The 22,877-nt window shown below is 32.1% G+C and overlaps 1 protein-coding gene, 1 non-coding gene and 1 pseudogene across 2 annotated transcripts; all 3 read left to right on the top strand.

Annotated features, from left to right (window-relative positions):
- The first annotated feature begins 1,549 nt into the window (after positions 1–1,549).
- Positions 1,550–12,820, top strand: LOC139900302 (glucan endo-1,3-beta-glucosidase 2-like). The gene is given in 4 exon segments (XM_071883090.1): positions 1,550–1,613; positions 10,421–11,674; positions 12,559–12,586; positions 12,682–12,820. Coding segments are annotated over 4 exon segments (1,479 nt in total). The 5' UTR covers positions 1,550–1,555.
- A 2,862-nt stretch (positions 12,821–15,682) lies between these two features.
- Positions 15,683–15,807, top strand: LOC139903707 (small nucleolar RNA SNORD14). Its single transcript, XR_011778507.1, has one exon. It is a non-coding gene; the product is annotated as a small nucleolar RNA SNORD14 (small nucleolar RNA).
- Positions 15,808–15,888: 81 nt separating this feature from the next.
- LOC139903709 (small nucleolar RNA SNORD14) lies at positions 15,889–16,059 on the top strand (annotated as a pseudogene).
- The last annotated feature ends 6,818 nt before the right edge of the window (positions 16,060–22,877 follow it).

Below are 22,877 nucleotides of genomic sequence, written 5' to 3'. Positions count from 1 at the left end.
TTTTTTTTTTTGAAATATAAGATATATAATGAATTGTTTAATTTGCCTTTTATTTAATGTTATAATTAATAACTGATTGGTATATTTAATGTTAAATTCTCATTAATAAAATGACATAATTGAAACTTTAATGAGTTTTTATTGTTATTTAGAGTTTGAGATAAACAAAATTAGTAAGTTGGACAGTTTAGATGTGACGGGAATAATATTTATTTATAATTTAAATTGATATCACTTTTTTAAACAGTGGTTTGGGATCGTCCATAGGGGACTAAACCATCCGCGCGATCATTTACTCCAGTTGCATAACCCGCCCCCAATTGCTACTCTGGAAGAAACCTGAACCAATCCGAGGGCATGACCGGTAAACACCCCATGCCCCAGCAACATAATATGCGAAAGGCGATTTTGAGTGGATTTTAAGGTTAGGGAATAACCTTTGTGCAATATTGTAGTCCCAGGGAGTCAATTTCCTGACCCCTAACAAAGAGTGTCAGACCACTATCACTTGAAGTACAACATAATGCTAATATCACTTTATTTTTATTAAAAAGCATTCTAAACATTTTCTATATAACATTTTTTATGTTCCCATTATTATTTTTGTTATTTTCGTTTGTCTAAAAAAAATTAATTTGCATAAAATAACTATATTAACAATCATTAAACTTCACAATTAACAAAAGGTCATTGACTTGGCAAGATCGGCGAACCCTGGACAAATAGGTTGTGAACCCTGGACAAATAGGTTGTGTGCTCAAGTTTAATGGTGGACACTTTGTATACATGTTTGTCTTTATATTCATCCCCGAATCTGACCCTTAAATAAAATTAAAATTATCTCCTAAAAGTATTAAAAGTATTTGATTTAAGATTTTTCTATTGACTAATCCCAGAGCGACTTCTCATTTTACGAGCAGCTCGAAGTCATTGCAGGTGAACATTCGTAGCCACGAGGTAATAACTGGAGTTGTCTGGAATCGAAACCATAACCTCCATTTTAAAAGGATGGATTATATTTCCAACTTTCAAATTGATAAATCCACATCATTTTTAGCTAATTCCCAAAAATATCCTCCAATACATTTCAATTAAAAGTTTATATAAGTAATGATTTAAGGATAGTATAGGTAATTTGTGTGAAGAATCAAACAATGGAGTATATAACAATTCTAAACACCCCTCAATCTATCTACTAGCACGAGTGCAGCATTTTACTTACAAATTTTACAATCCCCAACGGTGAAACTGAAAAAAGCTGATAGAAACATATCCAAAAGCCCCTACAAGCTAACGGCTATACCAATATACTATATATTGTTGTTTTGTTCTTTCACTAGGTACATATACACAAGTTAAATTCACAGCCGTTAGATCATCTGACACCCATCAAGAGTTCCTAGATCGATGCACAAAACCCATTCTTTCTCTCCCTTTTTTATTGAATATATATAACCCCGAATTCTTGTTTAAACTTTTCTACTCTATTCTACACTATATTTTTGCTTTGTGGGGTGTCTGTTGACTCATGTTGACAATTAGAGGTTTTAATTCCATGGGGTTTCTGCTGCTGGTATTGTTATCAGTCTTTCTTATTGTTTCTGCTGATGAAGGTAACAAGTTTTGATTACAGTCTACATTCATTGTTTTTTCACATTTGATTGCAAATTTGAGTAGTTAAAGAAAGTATAATGTTGTTTAGTTCCATAATAGTCTCTTAATGTAAACTGTGTAAGTTGTTCTTTTGTGTGCAAGCTAATTTGCTCTTAAGATTTTAGACTGTACATACTTTTGTTAAGATTGAGTGTTAGAGCGCTCCCAACGGCCCGTCCACGGAGCCGCCCACAAGCCCGCCCAGGTGGGCGCCGATGGCACCACCTCCGCCCAGCTCCCGCCCAGCTCGTCGCCCAGGTGCTCCGTCTCGCTGCTCGTCTATTTCAATCAGAATTGACGGAAGAATTAATGAATAAATGTACCGTAAAGCTCTTTTTTTTTTTTTTTTTTTTTTTTGCACTTGAAAGCCATGAAAATGGCTATGAAATTGGATCTACAAAGATGAAGGTAGAGATGAAGGTGTGAAGAAGGTGTGAAATTGGATCTGCAAGATGAAAATGGGTCCCACATGATTGGTAGTGTTTAATAACAATAAATAATTACTCCGTATAACTATACTATTATAGTAATATAATTATAGTAATATAATAATAATAATAATAATAATAATAATAATAATAATAATAATAATAATAATAATAATAATAATAATAATAAAAGTAATATAATTATGTTGTTTATTTAAAATTTATAATATATATAATAATAATTATTTGATAATATAAAAAAATTAAAAAAGATAATAAAAATATGGAAGGAGTAGTGTCTTTGTTGGGAGGGTTTAGTCCTGGGTTTAGTCCTGGGAAGGAAGTGGGATGGAGGTGTTGATGTGGCGTTGAATGGTTGGTTAGTCCTGGAAGACATTCTGTCATGGTTGGGAGCACTCTTACAGTATATATTAATTTGAGCAATTAGGGTGCAAGTAATTTGAACTAACAAAAAATGAGTTTTCAACCCAAGGAGTAAAGTTTCAATCTTTGTCTTCTATGGAGTATCTTCTTGTATTTGTTTGGTATTTCTGAAACTAAGTATTTTTAGAGGTATTCAATTAGTTATAATTGAATGCTGTCATTTTATAAATAATTACTCCGTATAAATTATAGTACTGTATACTGATACTACTTTGAAGTTACGGAGCATTATTCTTGTTTTATTTTACCACTGTTTTAGCTGTTCCTGTGTACTTTATTTTAAGTTGGAATCAAACTACCATAAAATACAATTATGTTTATTCATATTCATATTCATATTCATATTTATATTTCATATTTATATAAAAAAGACTAGGAAATTGTTACACAAATAGCAAAAGTTATGTTAAAAGTCTGTAATGTTATTCTTTTGACAGTTTTGGTTAATTTGAACTGGAACATAATGTAGGTTCATACTCTTTTGATGGTTTAGACTGTTATTGGGAAGGGGGAGAGCAGTGCGCCATGTGAGGTCCATGTGGAAATCATATGATTATGTTAATGTGTCCTTGTATAGAAGACACTTTTATATGGCTGGTTTTGTTTTTAACCTTACTGATTTACATTCGAATCATTCCAAGATAACTTACTGATTGGGGTCTGATATAGGTCTGAGACTCAAACCTCAGGGAGACGGTCAGAATCGGTCATTGGATAGTCCGATTAGACATCATACATATGTGTAAAAATATTTGGCGTCTTAGATGGTCCGAAAAGATAAAAACAATAATGATTTAACAACACAATTGTTATAAAAGTAATAATTGGATGATAATTTTATTATTATTATAGATATTGCATAGTATATTTTTTTGAGTATAAATAGGTGTGTTGAGTTAGAGTTTATTGTATGTATTTTTTGGTTAACAAAAACACTCTCTCTCTCTAGATTCCAAATGCCACCAAACTCTCATTGTACATTTTTCTATAAATAAAAAACCAATTACTCATACCTTTTGTTCAACCTTTGTTTTCTCCGTTTTACAGTATCTCTATCTCTATATACCTTCTACAGTCAAGAACCACTAAAGGTAGTTATAACCCTACTGAATTATAACACGTTATCAGCACGATTATCTCAACATTTATACTAAATATGGTTGGCTCTGCCACCTAACTAATATATGGTCGGTTATACCACCTAAATGATATATGGTCGACACTGTCGCCTAATTTACATTTATGTTATCTAACATTTATTTATGTATACTAACATTTACATTTATGTTATCTAACATTTATTTATGTATACTAACATTTACATTTATGTTATCTAACATTTATTTATACTAACATTTACAGTTATGTTCACTAACATTTATATTTATGTTATTTAAGTTATATATGGTCGGTTATACCACCTGAATTATATTTTCTGTAATCTAACTCTTATTAACTTCACTAACATTTATATTTATGTTAATAAGACCTCATGATTGTACGCAACACGTCATTTGACAACACGGTACTTTATGTACGCAACACGTCATTTGACAACACGGTACCATGGGTCGAGATTAATTCCGATCAATACGAATACGATGGGGTCTTTATATGTTATCTAACATTTATGATTACTTATGCAATTAATCATTATTTATTTCATGCATACTAATATTTATCCTTAAAAGTAAATCTTAAAAGTTAAAATAAGAAAAAGTAGTTTGTATTTTTATTAAAAGTAAATCTTAAAAGTTAAAATAAGAAAAAGTAGTTTGTATTTTTATTAAAAGTAAATCTTAAAAGTTAAAATAAGAAAAGTAGTTTTGTATTTTTATTAAAAGTAAATCTTAAAAGTTAAAATAAGAAAAGTAGTTTGTATTTTTATTAAAAGTAAATCTTAAAAGTTAAAATAAGAAAAAGTAGTTTGTATTTTTATTAAAAGTAAATCTTAAAAGTTAAAATAAGAAAAAGTAGTTTGTATTTTTATTAAAAGTAAATCTTAAAAGTTAAAATAAGAAAAAAAAATCTTGTCCTTTATATTACTCATACGCGTTTTGATATAGTGACTTTATTCGTTAACGTCAACTAACGACGTTACAACGGTCATATATACATAACGGTTGTTAACGTCAACTGACGACGTTACAACAACTATATTTTTCAAATATAAAATAAACATCTCCGTTTTCACATTTTCACAAATCAATCTTCATTTTTCAGATTACTACTCTCAAAAAGTTTTTGTAAAAATGATTCACACAAGGATGATTTTTCCTATTGTATTGGTCATATTAACTATCATCATTGTTGCTAATATACCACCGGGTGAACCTATATTCTATCATGCCCTTGTGGTTTTATTATTTATAATCATACCATTATTCTGTTATTTGCTACTTATGAATTTAAAATGATTCTAATTTCATTTTATTATTTGTCTATGAATAGAAGTTGATTATGATTATGATTTATGTTATTCATCTTTTTTGATAATAGAAAATGTCGAATTTGAAAAGGCTTAAATTTGCTCATTTAGAACAAGTGGGAACAACTACTTAACATGGGTTATGAATGTAGAAAAACATCTCGAATCAAACGGTATTTTAGAAACCCTGAATGAAAATAACAATTATTCCGAACAAGAGAAAGCAATAGTAAGTATTTTTCTTAGCAAACATATTGACGAGTCCTTAGAATCTACATATTATATGATCGAAAATCCAAGTGTATTATGGAAAATACTCAAAGATAGATACGATATTAATTATCAAAAAAAAAAAAATAAGAATAATAATAATAACGGTGATCCATGAAAGAATAAAATTAAAGATATTAGTAGACGCTCTTATAAGAATTCCGTAGATTCTTATTAATGATCTGGTAACGTGGATCATCAGTCTAGTATTTCTTGAATACATGAACATCTTGTTTAGCTCTACAAATAAGTCCCAAAAGAAAAGAAAACGAGAGTGAATCTGTTGACAAATCTTGATTAAATTAACCCTGAGCTACCTTGAGACTTGAATGGTTTGAATTTTCTAAGATGCCTAGTTTTTTTTTATGTATCACTCATAAATAAATGGTTTTAGACCATAACGCATATGTTTTATTAAGTGTTATCTTTTATGTACTTCATATTATAACTTGTTTGCATGTAATATAATTTGATTATCTTGCTGAAATATAACTCATTATTTGCTTATCTTATTTGAAGTTTTAGTATGAATCCTGCAGAAATACAACATCAATTAAATGGTAAAGTCCTATGTATTGCAGATAGTAGTAACATACACACTATGATCAAATCTAAGAAATATTTCATTGATTTAAATCAAATGAGGGAATTATAAATACTATATCAGCTCTTGCAAACTTGATATAAGAAACGAAAAAGGCAAAATTTCATATTACCAAATGGTACGAATTTTTTGGTAAACAATGTCTTGTTTTCTCCCAAATCAAAGAGAAATTTGTTAAGTTTCTCTGATATATATCATAATGGATATGATTATCAGTCAATGATAATCGAAAATGAGAAATATCTATGTAACACCGAAAAGCGCATAGGATTAAAAGCGCATATGATAAAAAGCGCATATGATGAAAAGCGCAGCGCATATGATTAAAAGCGCATATGATAAAAAGCGCATATGATGAAAAGCGCATCGCATATAATTAAAAGCGCATATAATGAAAAGTGCATATGACGAAAAGCGCAGCACATATGATTAAAAGCACATATGGTGAAAATGATATATGATGAAAAGCACATATGGTGATTAATGAAAATCACATATGGTGATTAATGAAAAGCACATATAGTGATTAATGAAAAGCACATATGGTGATTAATGAAAATCACATATGGCGATTAATGAAAAGCACATTGAGAAATAATCACCAATGTTTTTTGAAAGAATTCAAGGGTATATATATGGACCAATTCATCCATCATGTGGACCATTTTTCTAATAGACGCATCTAACGCATGGTCTCATTTTTGTGTGTTATCAAGCCATAATATGGCATTTGCAAAGTTTCTTGCACAAATTATTAAATTAAGAACACATTATTCTGATTACACCATTAAAAGGATGAGACTTGATAATGCTGGTGAGTTAACATCTCAAGCTTTTAATGATTATTATATGTCTACAAGGATTGTTGTTGAACATCCAGTTGCTCATGTGCATACACAAAATTAGTTTAGCTGAATCAATAGATAAACGCTTACAGCTAATAACTAGACAATTAGAAATGAGTACAAAACTCTCAATATTTATATGGGGACATGTAAATTTACATGATGTGACATTAATTCGCATTAAATCAAGTGCAAGTTATAAATATTCTCCATTACCAACTTAATTTTGGTGGAGACCAAATATCTTCCATCTTAGAACATTTGGTTGTGCAGTGTATTTTTAATTGAACAATCACAATAAATGGTTCCTCAAAGAAGGATTGAAATATATGTTAGATATGAAACATCTTCAATCATAAGATATATTGAACCCATGACGGGTGATGTTTTTACAGCAAGTTTTGTCGATTGTCACTTTAATTAAACATTGTTCCCTATATTAGGGGGAGAAATGAAATATAAATAAAATGATGTTTCATGGTGTGAACATCAATTAAGGAATATTGATCATCGCACAAAAGAATGCGAAAAGAAAGTTCAAATATAATGCATATGCAAGAATTTGCAAATTAATTACTTTATGCATTTAAAGATACAAAAAATAAGTGACTAAATCATATATACCAGCAGTAAATGCTTCAGCTAGAATTGAAATTACAAAAGCTGACAATAATGTCACTCATGAGTCTTTGCTACGGCAGAAACGTGGGAGACCAATTGGTTCCAAAGATAAAAATCCTCGAAAAAGAAAATCAGCAGATAATGAGGTAAAAGAAAGTGTTCAACAAGAACCACAAATCAATACTCCTTCTGCAGAGGATATTGATAAATGTAAATACATAAATTGCAATAAATTATGCAATATTATGAAACTGAAATGAAATGAAAAATCTTGATGAGATATTTTCATATAATGTTACAATGACATCATGAATAAAGATGATGATCTGGAACCAAAATCTGTCATTGAATATCAAAATAGACGTGATTGAACTCAACGGAAAGGAGCAATACGAGCTGAATTAGAATCGCTCAATAAAAGAAAAGTTTTTGGATCAATCGTTATCACTTTTAAAGATGTGAATCAATGGGATACAAATGAATTTTTATCCGAAAAGAAATGTGCAAATGAAGTTACAAGGCAAAACTAGACTTGTAACTCAAGATTTCCCACAAAGACCAGAAATGAATTAGGAGAAAAACTTATCCTCCTATAATGAATATAATTACTTATTAGATACTTAATCAACCTGGTAGTTATTTAAATGCATCTCATGGATGTTGTTACTACTTATCTGTATGGATCACTTAATAGTGATATATATATGAATATACCTGAAGGGTTAAGGTATCATAAGCATCTAATGCAAAACCCAAGGGAATATATTCCATTAAATCACAAAGATTTCTAAATGGGTTTATACAATCGGGACGTATGTGGTATAATCGATTAAATTACTACTTGATAAGAAAAGGGTATACATATAAACTTATTTGCATGTGTGTTTTATAAAAACAATGTTCGGATATGTGATCATAGCTGTTTATATCAATTATCTTAAATAAAGAAATCTATGAAGCCATTCAACTTCTAAAGAAAAATTTTAAAATAAAAAAAATCAAGTATTACGTTGATTTACATATTGAGCATATAACTAATGACTTACTTATACATCAAACAACTTATACCGAAAAGATTTTAAAATATTTTAATATGGACAAGACAAAAACCATTAAGTACTCATATAGTTGTTAGATCTTAATATTGATACTAATCCATTTCATCCTCTAGAAGATCATGAAGATCTTCTTGGTTCAGAAGTTCCATATTTTAGTGCAATTGGGGCTCTTATATATCTTACAAATTATACAAGATCTGACATTTCTTTTGCAGTTAATTTGTTGACAAGGTTCAGCTCAGCCCCTACCAAAAGACATTGGAATGGGATCAAACAAATAGTTTGATACCTTCGGGGAACTACTGATTTATAATTATTTTATTCAAACGAATCAAAACAAGATTTGGTTGGTTATGCAGATGCAGGTTATTTATCTGATCTACATAAAGCTAAATCTCAAAATGGATATGTATTCCTAAATGGAGGTACCGCAATATCATGGCGTTCTCAAAAACAAACACTTGTTGCAACATCATCAAATCATGCCGAAGTAATTGCATTACATGAAGCCAGTCGGGAATGTTTTTGGTTGAGATCAATGACACAACTCATTACTGATTCTAGTGGACTAGAACGCAATAAAAGTTCAACAACTATCTATGAAGATAATGTAGCTTGCATAACACAGATGAAAGAAGGGTATATCAAAAGTGACCGAACAAAACACATACCCCCTAGATTCTTCTCATACACTCAAAATCTCATTAAGGACAACCAGATTGAAATGAGATATGTTCAGTCCAGCAAAAACTCTGCTGACCTTTTCACCAAAGCACTTCCAACTGCTATTTTCAGAACACACGTTCATAATATTGGCATGAGGCATGTTCAGAAGATGTAACAACTCAGGCGTTGCCTACTTGAGGGGGAGTCAACTCTATGCTGCACTCTTTTTCCCTTAGCTAAAGTTTTATCCCAAAGGGTTTTCTTTAGCAAGGTTTTTAACGAGGCAGTACTAGTTATTCACTAATAAAATTATCATCCAAGGGGGAGTGTTATAAAAGTAATAATTGGATGATAATTTTATTATTATTATAGATATTGCATAGTATATTTTTTTGAGTATAAATAGGTGTGTTGAGTTAGAGTTTATTGTATGTATTTTTTGGTTAACAAAAACACTCTCTCTCTCTAGATTCCAAATGCCACCAAACTCTCATTGTACATTTTTCTATAAATAAAAAACCAATTACTCATACCTTTTGTTCAACCTTTGTTTTCTCCGTTTTACAGTATCTCTATCTCTATATACCTTCTACAGTCAAGAACCACTAAAGGTAGTTATAAGCCTACTGAATTATAACAACAATATCATTGTCACTTTCATTTTCATTCCTTCCTTACCCTCTCCTTAAACCAAACACATTTTAAATAACGAGAAATTAATTAAAGTATACGGAGTATTAAACTGGTAACGTTTGCTTTGCTATATTATATTGAAATTAAATATCACTTTTGTCTTTGTAGTCACAATAGGTCAAATGTTTTGGGGAATCATGAAATGAAGTAGTCCATGTTGTCATACCTTTAGGAAGCAAACAACGTAGCATTCGCATTTGTGTCATTTATTTAATCCTATTATATATAGATTCAATTCGATTACAAAACACAAAAAGACAAAAAAAAAAAAAAAAAATGATACTATTCATTTGAAACTTTTTTGCAATTTTGTCATTTTTTCCCCGGTTTTTCCATTATGTTAAATTTCACCCTCTTTTGATTAACTTTTTAACTTTTACAAACCCTCTAATTTATAAGATATATATTAAAAAAAACTATAAATTTATCAAAGTGAATACGTAGATTAGTTGGTAAGTGAAATCTAAAGGGTCGCAGGCTCGAACCTTGAGGTTGCCTTTTTTTTTTTTTTTTTTTTGGCTACCGATTTTGAGCCCAGCGAAGCGGGCCGGCCCGAATACTTGTTAACTTTAAACAATTAAACTTCTCAATATTACTATTACTATACTCAACATTACAACTTGAATTCTTTGATGCATAGTTTCATACTATCATAATATAATTTTATTTTTGTGAGACTACATGTAACGTTTATATTAACTTGATTTCAGGTGCATTTTTAGGAGTGAACATAGGAACTGACCTTTCAGATATGCCACATCCAACACAAATAGTAGCTCTACTTAAATCCCAACAAATCCGCCACGTCAGATTGTACGACGCTGATCGAGGCATGCTTGTTGCCCTTGCCAACACTGGCATCAAGGTTGCTGTCACCATTCCAAACGACCAACTCTTAGGAATCGGTCAATCAAACTCAACTGCGGCCCATTGGGTAGCCCAAAACATTGTAGCCCATTACCCGGCCACCAATATCACCACCATATGTGTCGGTTCGGAAGTATTCAATACCCTCCCGAATGCGGGCCCAATCCTAGTCACCGCCCTCAAGTTCATCCAAGGTGCCCTCGTGGCATCAAATCTCGACCGTCAGATCAAAGTATCAACCCCGATTGCATCCTCGATTATTCTCGACTCGTTCCCACCTTCACAAGCCTTTTTTAACCATTCATGGAATCCTGTTTTGGTTCCGCTTTTGAAATTTTTACAGTCTACCGGGTCGTATCTTATGCTTAATATATACCCATACTATGATTATATGCAATCGAACGGTGTAATACCGTTAGATTACGCGCTTTTTAACCCGTTGCCGGCTAACAAAGAAGCTGTAGATTCAAACACTCTTTTACATTATAGTAATGTTTTCGATGCAATGGTGGATGCTGCGTATAATGCTATGGCGTCACTAAACGTGACAAATGTTCCGGTTCTTGTAACCGAATCTGGTTGGCCATCGAAAGGTTAGCCGAATGAGCCCGATGCTACTTTAGACAACGCAAATACATACAACAGTAACTTGATCAAACACATTTTGAATCAAACCGGGACCCCGAAACATCCTGGGATCGCGATTTGTACATATATTTACGAGCTTTACAATGAGGACACTAAAAATGGGCCGGTTTCAGAGAAAAATTGGGGCTTGTTTGATGCGAATGGGAAACCTATTTATATATTACAGTTGACGGGTTCAGGGCGAACTTTTGCCAATGACACTACGAACCCGACTCATTGTACTGCGAAAGAAGGTGCGGACGAAAAAATGCTGCAGGCTGCTTTGGATTGGGCTTATGGGCCCGGGAAGGTAAATTGTTCTGCGTTGTTACAGGGTCAGGCGTGCTATGAACCGGATAATGTGGCTTCACATGCGACTTTCGCCTTTGATAGTTATTATCATATGATGGGAAAAGGCGAAGGGACTTGTGACTTTAACAGTGTTGCTATGCTAACCACCAACGATCCAAGTAAGGCTTAAAGTTAATCAAGATCTTTATTAGTTTATTATAATTTGAGAAATCTACATTAGCAAAATTACGCTGTAAATCGGTAATATTTACCTAAAGTTTCATGGATGGGCCTAAATTATATTTGACATGTATGACTCTAATGTTTGAAAAGTTGCGTCGTTGGTCTCTGAAGGTAACAGATGTTAGTTCCTTAATATTAGTCTACATCACGTAAACCTCTTAAAATCTCACAACACTAAGAGTGCGTTTGATAAAACTGAATGATTTAGCGTTGAATGGTTCATAATCTGAATGATTCAATGGTTCTGAATGAAGTTGCTTCTGAATGAAAATAACATGTTTGATAATCATTTGAACGGATAATGTGAATGACGTAAAATTAGTTTATTAACCTTTGACATGAATAAAAAATACAATATAATTGTTTAATAAATGTTCTTGATATAACTTATAATTACATAAAATTTAGATGCTTAATGGTTAAGAAATAGTTTCAGCTCTGAATGGTTCAGCACTGAATGACATTCAGCACCACCTGTCATTCATAGGTCAGAAACAAAAGCGATGAATGCTGAATGGTTCAACATCCAGCGCTGAACCATTTAACTAAGAGGTAAACAAACGCACCATAAACCTGCGATTACGCTGCATTTCATAATTAGGGTCAGACTAACGTTGGGGAACTAACGTCTGGTACCTTCAGGGACCAACGAAGCAACATTTACAAACATTAGGGTCATCGACGTCAGAAAAATACTTTAGGTGTTTGTAAGTTAACATTAGGGACCAATTGCGTACTTTTGTAAGTTAACATTTCTCTTATGTTTTGTTATTTTAGTTGCTGAATTCAGATTTTTTGTATTGTTAATTGGGTTTTGCAGGTCATGGATCTTGTCAGTTTTTTGGAAGGTAAATCGATAACTGGTCGTATAGTTTTAGTCTATTCAGAAGGTTTTGTTTATTTGGTGTTTGTAAATGCTAACATGTTGGTTTTGTGTGTGTAGTGATGGGATGAACGGCACGGTTTTTAACAGCACAATGTCAGATTATAATTCTACAAGCTCGTCGAGTTGCAGTATCGAAGGTGACTATGCTAGTATTGGTCTTATGATTAATGCTCTATTAGCGGTACTGTTCTTGTGAGAGTTTGTGGGGTCCAGTTCTTGTGGAGGCGTATTAGGTTCTCCAAATTTTGGCAGTTTCGAAAGGATGGAGATGAATGTTTCTGTACAAACGAGTTAGATTGAGATTATTTTGTTGTGGTTGAGGGTCTAACAGTAAGTGAGATAATTGATGAAGTATAATCTGAATTATTGATTATTGATTCTTTTTTTTTCTTAATCTAATGGTTGTTTCGTGAAAATTTGTACTACGTTCCAACTTATTTATTATCTTTGGATAAGAAACATGGAAACCTGAAATTAAGATAATTTTGAGCTTGAGAATGGACATAAAGTTGTTAAATGAGCATGGACATTTGCATGTCACAAATCACAATCATCGCGGCAGACGTATGCATGAACAAATTGTAATCAAGCTACTCGTACTATTTAAATGAATTATCACTTTGGATTAATAGAATAACAATTGTTTATACTTATTTTCGGCTAGCGGTCACAAATATAAGTAGAAGGTTCAAACACTTTAGTGGCGTGTGTTGCTAATTAATTGTTTTTCCTCCGGACAACTTCCGTGCAGACCCGAATCTAGATATAAGAATTGTCGGGTGGAGCAAGTCAATCTTCGAATCCAAATTGTGTGCTATGGTCTCAAGTTTTACAAAGAGAAAGTATTATGTGAGAAAAAAAATGTTCTCTAACACAAGCCCAAAGTGTCCAAAAGTGATAGCAGAAGTGCCTTATTTATAGACGTTGAGATCTTTTAAAAAACTTTTAGAAGGTTCGGACGCGTGTCATGCCAATATTGGTTAATTTGTCCGAAAAGTGCATAATTATCTAACTGATATATACTTAATTGATTTTTCTTGACGAAAAATGCTGGACACAAAATTGTTAAAATGTGTTTTACTCAATTTAATAAGCCTTTCATATTATATCTTCGTCTTGCAAGAGTAATTATGTCCTTATTTATGCGTGCAAACCATTATGTGTACCATTAACAATCAAATATAACTTTCAAAAGGGTTCAAGCTTCAGATAAATGACGAATTCGGGATTTTATGTTATATATAGTGGTAAAAATAAATAAATAAAACAGACAGTTCGTTAAAGCGGCTATGCTGGAGAAAATGACGAGTTGGTAGCGAGTCAAAACAATTCAAAAAGAAAATGATAGGACGTCAACGTGGTTAAATATCTCTGTAATGATTGTTTTGCATCTAAATTTGCATCTAAAAAAGCTTATATTATAGAGCAACTAAATATCAGATGTTCATTATATAATACTATAGTAAAAAAAAACAAAGGGATCAACTAGAAGCCGACTCCTAAGTCAAAGAAAAAACAAAAGAAAACTCACAAGGCTCGAAAAGTTTACAAGGAGTTAAGAAATTTAATGTGAAGGGGATCCGAAGATTAAATTTCTATGTTTTTAGTTGGTTCCGTCGTCGTTGTTTGTTAGGGTTTCCTTTGTCGTTTAGATTTCTAATCTAGTTGGCATTTTTGTTTCGGTCTTTAGGATTTGATTTCATTTCGTTTTGTCCTGTTTGTGTTTTGGCCTAAGTTACTGTAATTCGTTATCGAGGCTTCATCTTTCCTATGAATGTCCCCGAATTTTTATAAAAGTTATAGTTCTTTTGGAAAAAAAAAAGAATAATGGAATGAAATATAAGACAAAGAAAGAATAAAATAAAAAATGAAAATGATAAATGTAATTCTATGGATCACGTTTAAGTATATCACGTATAAATTAATTCTATAATTATACTTAACCGTTACCATTAATAATATTAATATCAAAATTATATAGGGAAAATCGATATTAAAAGAAAAATTATTTATCTTTCACAATTAATTTAAAGAGTTTTAAAATATAATATGGTATGTTTGGATCATCCAATAAAAAAGGATTATCACCAAAAAGTTCATTTTTTTGAACTTGTTTGCATGAGAGCCCCTAAAAAAAAGTTTGACAATTTGCCCTCGCAAGGAGCAAGATGCCTCTTGCTCCCTTGCGTCTTGCGTCCTTGCTACCTTGGTTTCACTTGAGAGTAAGGAGCAAGGTGCCTCTTGCTCCCTTGCTCCCTTGCTCCCAGGTGGAAGCAAGGACGCAAAGTGCCTCTTGCTCCCAGAAGGAAGCAAGGACGCAAGGTGCCTCTTGCTTCCAAGTGAAAGCACGGACGCAAAGTGCCTCTTGCTCGTTTACTTCCACCTGGAAGCAAGGGAGTAAGGAGCAAGGAGCAAGACACCTTGTTCTCATGTGGAAGCAAGGGAGCAAGAGGCACCTTGCTCCTTGCTCTCAAGTGAAACCAAGGTCGCAAGGACGCAAGGCGCAATGAAGCAAGATGCATCTTGCTCCTTGCGAGGGCAAATCGTCAAACTTTTTTTTATGGGCTCTCACGCAAACAAGTTCAAAAAATGGGCTTTTGGTGATAATGCTAATAAAAAACTCATTGAAGTCTATTGCAAACGTGAGTAATTGGGCTTTTGATGGGCTGAACATTTGAACCCTACCAAAACCCTACATCCCTTCTCCTACTTATATTCCCCTCTTTCTCGTCCTTCAATCATCATCATCAATCTTAACGCAGGTGATCAATCTCAATTAATCATCGTCCAGTCTTTTTATTATCGTTAATTATTATTTTATTATTTTTCCTGTTTCTCTTACAAAGCATCAACGACAATTCCATCTGTTTTTTCACTAGCAGATCATGAATTCACGTATAAAAAATACGATGCAAATATCAATTATTATTAAATTCAGTGAATTTTTGCGTTTTCTCTTAGATTCAAAAATTATCATTATTATTTAATTCTATTTTGGTAATCAAACTTTTAATAATCGTTCAATGTTGTTTTTTTTCCTTCAATCACACCGAACTTATGCCGATGATGATAGAATAAAAGGCTTGTTTCTCAGAGACATTCGCAGTGGCCGACTAAGATCTTTCGCCTTTCGCCGGGCTTGAGAGATTATGCTGTTTTATCCTTCCTTGGATGTCTGAGGCATTATTACTTTTAATTATTTATTTTTTATAACAAATTAATAGATAGTAATTTAATAATTAATACAGTTATACAATATTAATTGGTTAATGATGATGATCCAGAAGGCTTGTTTCTCAGAGACATTCGCAGTGGCCGCCTAAGAACTTTCGCCTTGTTTCTCAGAGACATTCGCAGTGGCCGCCTAAGAACTTTCGCCTTTCGCCGGGCTTGAGAGTTTATGCTGCTTTTATCCTTCCTTGGATGTCTGAAACTTACTTAACAATTGTTTTCACTTTATACGATTTAATCATGTTATTAAGAATCAATGGTAATGGTAGTTGCTAACGCTATTATCCTTTTTTTTTTTTTTTTTTTTTTGAACGGCAAGCTTGCATTCGCGTATCATTTATTTCAACGACACTCATCATTTGCACACACACGTTCGGGCAGGAAACCCGAATCATATTACAGGGATCCAAACTTTAAATCATCCCGAGGGGCAGGCGGGTATCTGGGTCCTGAATAGGTCGGTAAAACCTTTCCACGGGGCAACCCGGCTTATGGTAAGTAAGCCTACCACGGGTATTTTTAAAGAGTGGGACTCGAACTTGAGTCCATTCTCCCCCTTGACCTGGCCCCACCTAAGTGAAACCAAGGATACCATCAAGCCAAGATGTTGATGATAAACGCTATTATCGTTACTCTGTCAGCTAATCGGAATAAGACTGTATTTGATGTAAAGCGATATATACAAATTCGAAATTATATTTTTTTACGATAAATGCGAATTATGTTATATCAATTATCAAAGAGCTGTAACTTAAGAAATTCATTCGTCCGTATTGTTGATCTTGATGTCAAAAAGATGCTGTCGAGAAAATTGTTACTGAACTTTTTTTTTTTTTTTTTTTTTTTTAATTTCTCTAAATCTGAATGTTTTATAATGACATAAATACAATCTTATTAACTTTAAACACACTTAGTTTTACAAAATAAACCCCGGTGTCATTCAAAACTTCTAACCTGAAATGTTCCGTTCATATTGATTATAAACGTTCCATATTAATTGATTTCGTTGAGAGGTTTTGACCTCTATATAAGACGTTTTTCAAAGATTGCATTCGATTTTAAAACAAACCATAACCTTTAAAATATTACCACGATTATCAAATAATGATAATTTAAAATATAGCGTTTTCACACGACCATTACATAATGGTTTACAATAATATTACACAACAATATATGTCTTCGAATGCAGTTTTTAAACAATATTATACAAGCATGTTGACTCCAACTCTTGTTCATAAATTAGCATGCAACAGCGGAAGCTCTTAATAATCATCTGAGAATAAACATACTTTAAACGTCAACAAAAATGTTGGTGAGTTATAGGTTTAGCCTATATATTTATCAAATCGTAATAATAGACCACAAGATTTTCATTTTCATTTCTCAATAACATGCAATCTGCATAAAAATCATTCATATGATGAACACCTGGTAACCGACATTAACAAGATGCATATAGAATATCCTCATCATTCCGGGACTCACATCGGATATGATAAATCGAAGTACTAAAGCATCCGTAACTCGGATGAGGCTTGTTGGGCCAAATAGATCTATCTTTAGGATTCGCGTCAATTTGTGACAATTATCATAAACACCAATTCTTAGGCTACCAAGCTAAAAAGGGGCATATTCGGTTCGATAATTCAACATAGAATGTAATTTCGATCACTTGTGTCTATTTTGTAAAACATTTATAAAACTGCATGTATTCTCATCCCAAAAATAATAGATTTCAAAAGTGGGACTATAACTCACTTTCACGTATTTTCACTTTGTTGGAAAATAAGACTTGGCCACTGGTCGATTCACGAACCTATAACAAATATGTACATATATATCAAAGTATGATCGAAATATATTCACAACATTTTTATTACGTTTTAATGATTTAAGTTTGTTAAGTTAACAGTCCAACGTTAGTAATCTACAACTAGTTGTCCATAGTTAGATGTACAGAAATAAATCAATAAAAAATTATCTCGAATCAATCCACGACCCAGGGTATACAAGTCTCAGGCTAGATCACAACTCAAAGTATATATATTATTTTGGAATCAACCTCAACCCTGTATAGCTAACTCAAGCATTACTGCATGTAGAGTGTCTATGGTTGTTCCGAAATATATTATATAGATGGGTCGATATGATATGTCAAAACATTGTATACGTGTCTATGGTATCCCAAGATTACATAATATGTGACGATCGCTCCAAATCCATATGGACGAACACGTCATTCATCGATTTCATTGCGAAGTATTTGACCTCTATATGATACGTTTTGTAAACATTGCATTCTTTTGAAAAGGCTCACCATAAATGAATATTTAAATCAAAAGTTTTCGATACCTGATGATTTCTACATATAGACAATCACCGTAAATAATAGTTTACAATAGTACTTCCGTTGACAATGCAGTCAAAATAAGATACATGGTGATGATTTGGTGAATGCAACGTTTCCTTGAAAAATATGCCATGTAAGACTCCATGCACATAGCTTGTCTAACATATAAGCAAACAGCGAAAGACTTCTAGGGAACCTGAGAATAAACATGCTAACAAGTGTCAACACAAAGGTTGGTGAGTTCATAGTTTTAATGTTGCGCATAATCTGTATATAAAAGTGGATCACAAGATTTCAGTTGTTTCATCCAGAAACGTTCATCAAATTATTCTACAAGATTGAGCACCCTGTTAACTAAACTTTAACGTTACAATAAGTACCCCTGTTTTAACATACATGCAACCAACATGTACAATACACGCAATCCAACGTGTACTAAACTCAAATAGTATACGTCTGTTTTATAGTTCAGGCTAGGGTTTCTATACCTGGAACAGACGGGGATGTCAAGCCCTATGGATCCATATACTACTACTCGCGCCCACCAGTTCTTATAACTGGCAGTTACTAGTTACCAAAGCTAAGGGATTTTCGGTTCAAACTCGGTGTAGAATTAAGTATGTACTTATGTCCATTGCGTTTAAAATAAAATGCATGTATTCTCAGCCCAAAAATATAGATTGCAAAAGCAATTAAAAAGTGAGCAAATGAAACTCACCTTAGCAGCATATAAAGTCGTTCACCAAAATGTGACCAAAACTCGGATTACCAAATTGTAGTGACCCGAACTTTTCCATGTTTATATATATATTAAATGAAATTGTTATTTACATGATTAAGTGTTTCCAACATATTAAGCAATCAAACTTGTTAAGACTTGATTAATTGAAATAAGTTTCATATAGACAATTGACCACCCAAGTTGACCGGTGATTCACGAACGTTAAAACTTGTAAAAACTATATGATGACATATATATGGTTATATATATAGTTAACATGATATTATTATAAGTAAACATATCATTAATTATATTAATAATGAACTACATATGTAAAAACAAGACTACTAACTTAATGATTTTGAAACGAGACATATATGTAACGATTATCGTTGTAACGACATTTAATGTATATATATCATATTAAGAGATATTCGTACATCATAATATCATGATAATATAATAATTTAAAATCTCATTTTATATTATAAACATTGGGTTAACAACATTTAACAAGATCGTTAACCTAAAGGTTTCAAAACAACACTTACATGTAATGACTAACGATGACTTAACGACTCAGTTAAAATGTATATACATGTAGTGTTTTAATATGTATTCATACACTTTTGAAATACTTCAAGACACTTATCAAAATACTTCTACTTAACAAAAATGCTTACAATTACATCCTCGTTCAGTTTCATCAACAATTCTACTCGTATGCACCCGTATTCGTACTCGTACAATACACAGCTTTTAGATGTATGTACTATTGGTATATACACTCCAATGATCAGCTCTTAGCAGCCCATGTGAGTCACCTAACACATGTAGGAACCATCATTTGGCAACTAGCATGAAATATCTCATAAAATTACAAAAATATGAGTAATCATTCATGACTTATTTACATGAAAACAAAATTACATATCCTTTATATCTAATCCATACACCAATGACCAAAAACACCTACAAACACTTTCATTCTTCAATTTTCTTCATCTAATTGATCTCTCTCAAGTTCTATCTTCAAGTTCTAAGTGTTCTTCATAAATTCTACAAGTTCTAGTTTCATAAAATCAAGAATACTTTCAAGTTTGTTAGCTTACTTCCAATCTTGTAGAGTGATCATCCAACCTCAAGAAATCTTTCTTATTTACAGTAAGATATCTTTCTAATATAAGGTAATACTCATATTCAAACTTTGATTCAATTTCTATAACTATAACAATCTTATTTCGAGTGAAAATCTTACTTGAACTGTTTTCGTGTCATGATTCTACTTCAAGAACTTTCAAGCCATCCAAGGATCCTTTGAAGCTAGATCCATTTTTCTCATTTCCAGTAGCTTTATCCAGAAAACTTGAGGTAGTAATGATGTTCATAACATCATTCGATTCATACATATAAAGCTATCTTATTCGAAGGTTTAAACTTGTAATCACTAGAACATAGTTTAGTTAATTCTAAACTTGTTCGCAAACAAAAGTTAATCCTTCTAACTTGACTTTTAAAATCAACTAAACACATGTTCTATATCTATATGATATGCTAACTTAATGATTTAAAACCTAGAAACACGAAGAACACTGTAAAATCGGACATACGCCGTCGTAGTAACACCGCGGGCTGTTTTGGGTTAGTTAATTAAAAACTATGATAAGATTTGATTTAAAAGTTGTTCTTCTGGGAAAATGATTTTTATTATGAACATGAAACTATATCCAAAAATCATGGTTAAACTCAAAGTGGAAGTATGTTTTCTAAAATGGTCATCTAGACGTCGTTCTTTCGGCTGAAATGACCACTTTTACAAAAATGACTTGTAACTTATATTTCCGACTATAAACCTATACTTTTTCTGTTTAGATTCATAAAATAGAGTTCAATATGAAACCATAGCAATTTGATTCACTCAAAACGGATTTAAAATGAAGAAGTTATGGGTAAAACAAGATTGGATAATTTTTCTTGTTGTAGCAACGTGAAAATTGGTAACAAATCTATATTAATCATATCCTAGCTAACTTATATTGTATTATACATGTATTCTAATATATTATGTAATCTTGGGATACCATAGACACGTATGCAAATGTTTTGACATATCATATCGACACATGTGTATATATTATTTGGAACAACCATAGACACTCTATATGCAGTAATGTGGGAGTTAGCTATACAGGGTTGAGGTTGATTCCAAAAATATATATACTTTGAGTTGTGATCTAGCCTGATACGTGTATACACTGGGTCGTAGATTGATTCAAGAGAATATATATCGATTTATTTCTGTACATCTAACTGTGGACAACTAGTTGTAGGTTACTAACGAGGACAGCTGACTTAATAAACTTAAAACAGTAAAACATATTAAAAATGTTGTAAATATATTTTGAACATACATTGATATATATGTACATATTTGTTATAGGTTCGTGAATCGTTCAGTGGCCAAGTCTTACTTCCCAACGAAGTAAAAATCTGTGAAAGTGAGTTATAGTCCCACTTTTAAAATCTAATATTTTTGGGATGAGAATACATGCAGTTTTATAAATGTTTTACGAAATAGACACAAGTAATTGAAACTACATTATATGGGTGAATGATCGAAGCCGAATATGCCCCTTTTTATTAAGTCTGGTAATCTAAGAATTAGGGAACAGACACCCTAATTGACGCGAATCCTAAAGATAGATCTATTGGGCCTAACAAACCCCATCCAAAGTACCAGATGCTTTAGTACTTCGAAATTTATATCATATCCGAAGGGTGTCCCGGAATGATGGGGATATTCTTATATATGCATCTTGTTAATGTCGGTTACCAGGTGTTCACCATATGAATGATTTCTATCTCTATGTATGGGATGTATATTGAAATATGAAATCTTGTGGTCTATTGTTACGATTTGATATATATAGGTTAAACCTATAACTCACCAACATTTTTGTTGACGTTTAAAACATGTTTATTCTCAGGTGAATATTAAGAGCTTCCGCTGTTGCATACTAAAATAAGGACAAGATTTGGAGTCCATGTTTGTATGATATTATGTAAAAACTGCATTCAAGAAACATACGTCGATGTAATATATTTCTATTGTAAACCATTATGTAATGGTCGTGTGTAAACAGTATATTTTAGATTATCATTATTTGATAATCTACGTAATGCTTTTGAAACCTTTATTGATAAAATAAAGGTTATGGTTGTTTTAAAAATGAATGCAGTCTTTGAAAAACGTCTCATATAGAGGTCAAAACCTCGCAACGAAATCAATTAATATGGAACGTTTATAATCAATATGAACGGGACATTTCACAAATAACCGTAGATCTAAACCTAGAGAACATATGTTGGTCAATAAATGTCTATCAATCTAGGTCAGGTCATAGTGTATCATTATCCTAATGCTCGAGATCGACATACAAAAGTTATCAAAAGTCATTTCAAAAAGTCAATCTGATTCAATACTATAGTTAAATGATTATGATAATCGAAACATTTTAACATTTCACATAGTTTCCCAATTCTTGTAAAATTAGACTATAGTTTTTATAAGGCTTTAAAATATGATAAAACAATCAATTTTGACCATTATTCAACAAAACGAGACATGCCTTATTTAAGAATTCATTTACTCGGCTAGTAGTATTCAAAAACCCAATTTATCAATCTAGTAAACAGGTTATTTAAATATTAATTGCAGATTCAAAAGCAATTCCAATTAACGTCAATCATAATTCAGTTGACCATATCTTTTAATTCGTTCATCGAAATTACGCGATTTCTAAATGAAAAGTTATTGATTTTTCGCCAGCTTTCCAAAAACATGTATATCATATACCTTTTACCAGTAATATATGTATTTAATTCGTGATTCATTATAAACTGTTTAACGACGAAAATTAGCATACAAGCATGCATAAATATATTTAC

The sequence above is a fragment of the Rutidosis leptorrhynchoides genome, chromosome 3 (genome assembly GCF_046630445.1).
Source record: "Rutidosis leptorrhynchoides isolate AG116_Rl617_1_P2 chromosome 3, CSIRO_AGI_Rlap_v1, whole genome shotgun sequence".
NCBI lineage: Eukaryota > Viridiplantae > Streptophyta > Magnoliopsida > Asterales > Asteraceae > Rutidosis > Rutidosis leptorrhynchoides.
Note: the sequence above shows the minus strand (reverse complement) of the source record. Positions and strands in the feature narration are given on the sequence as shown.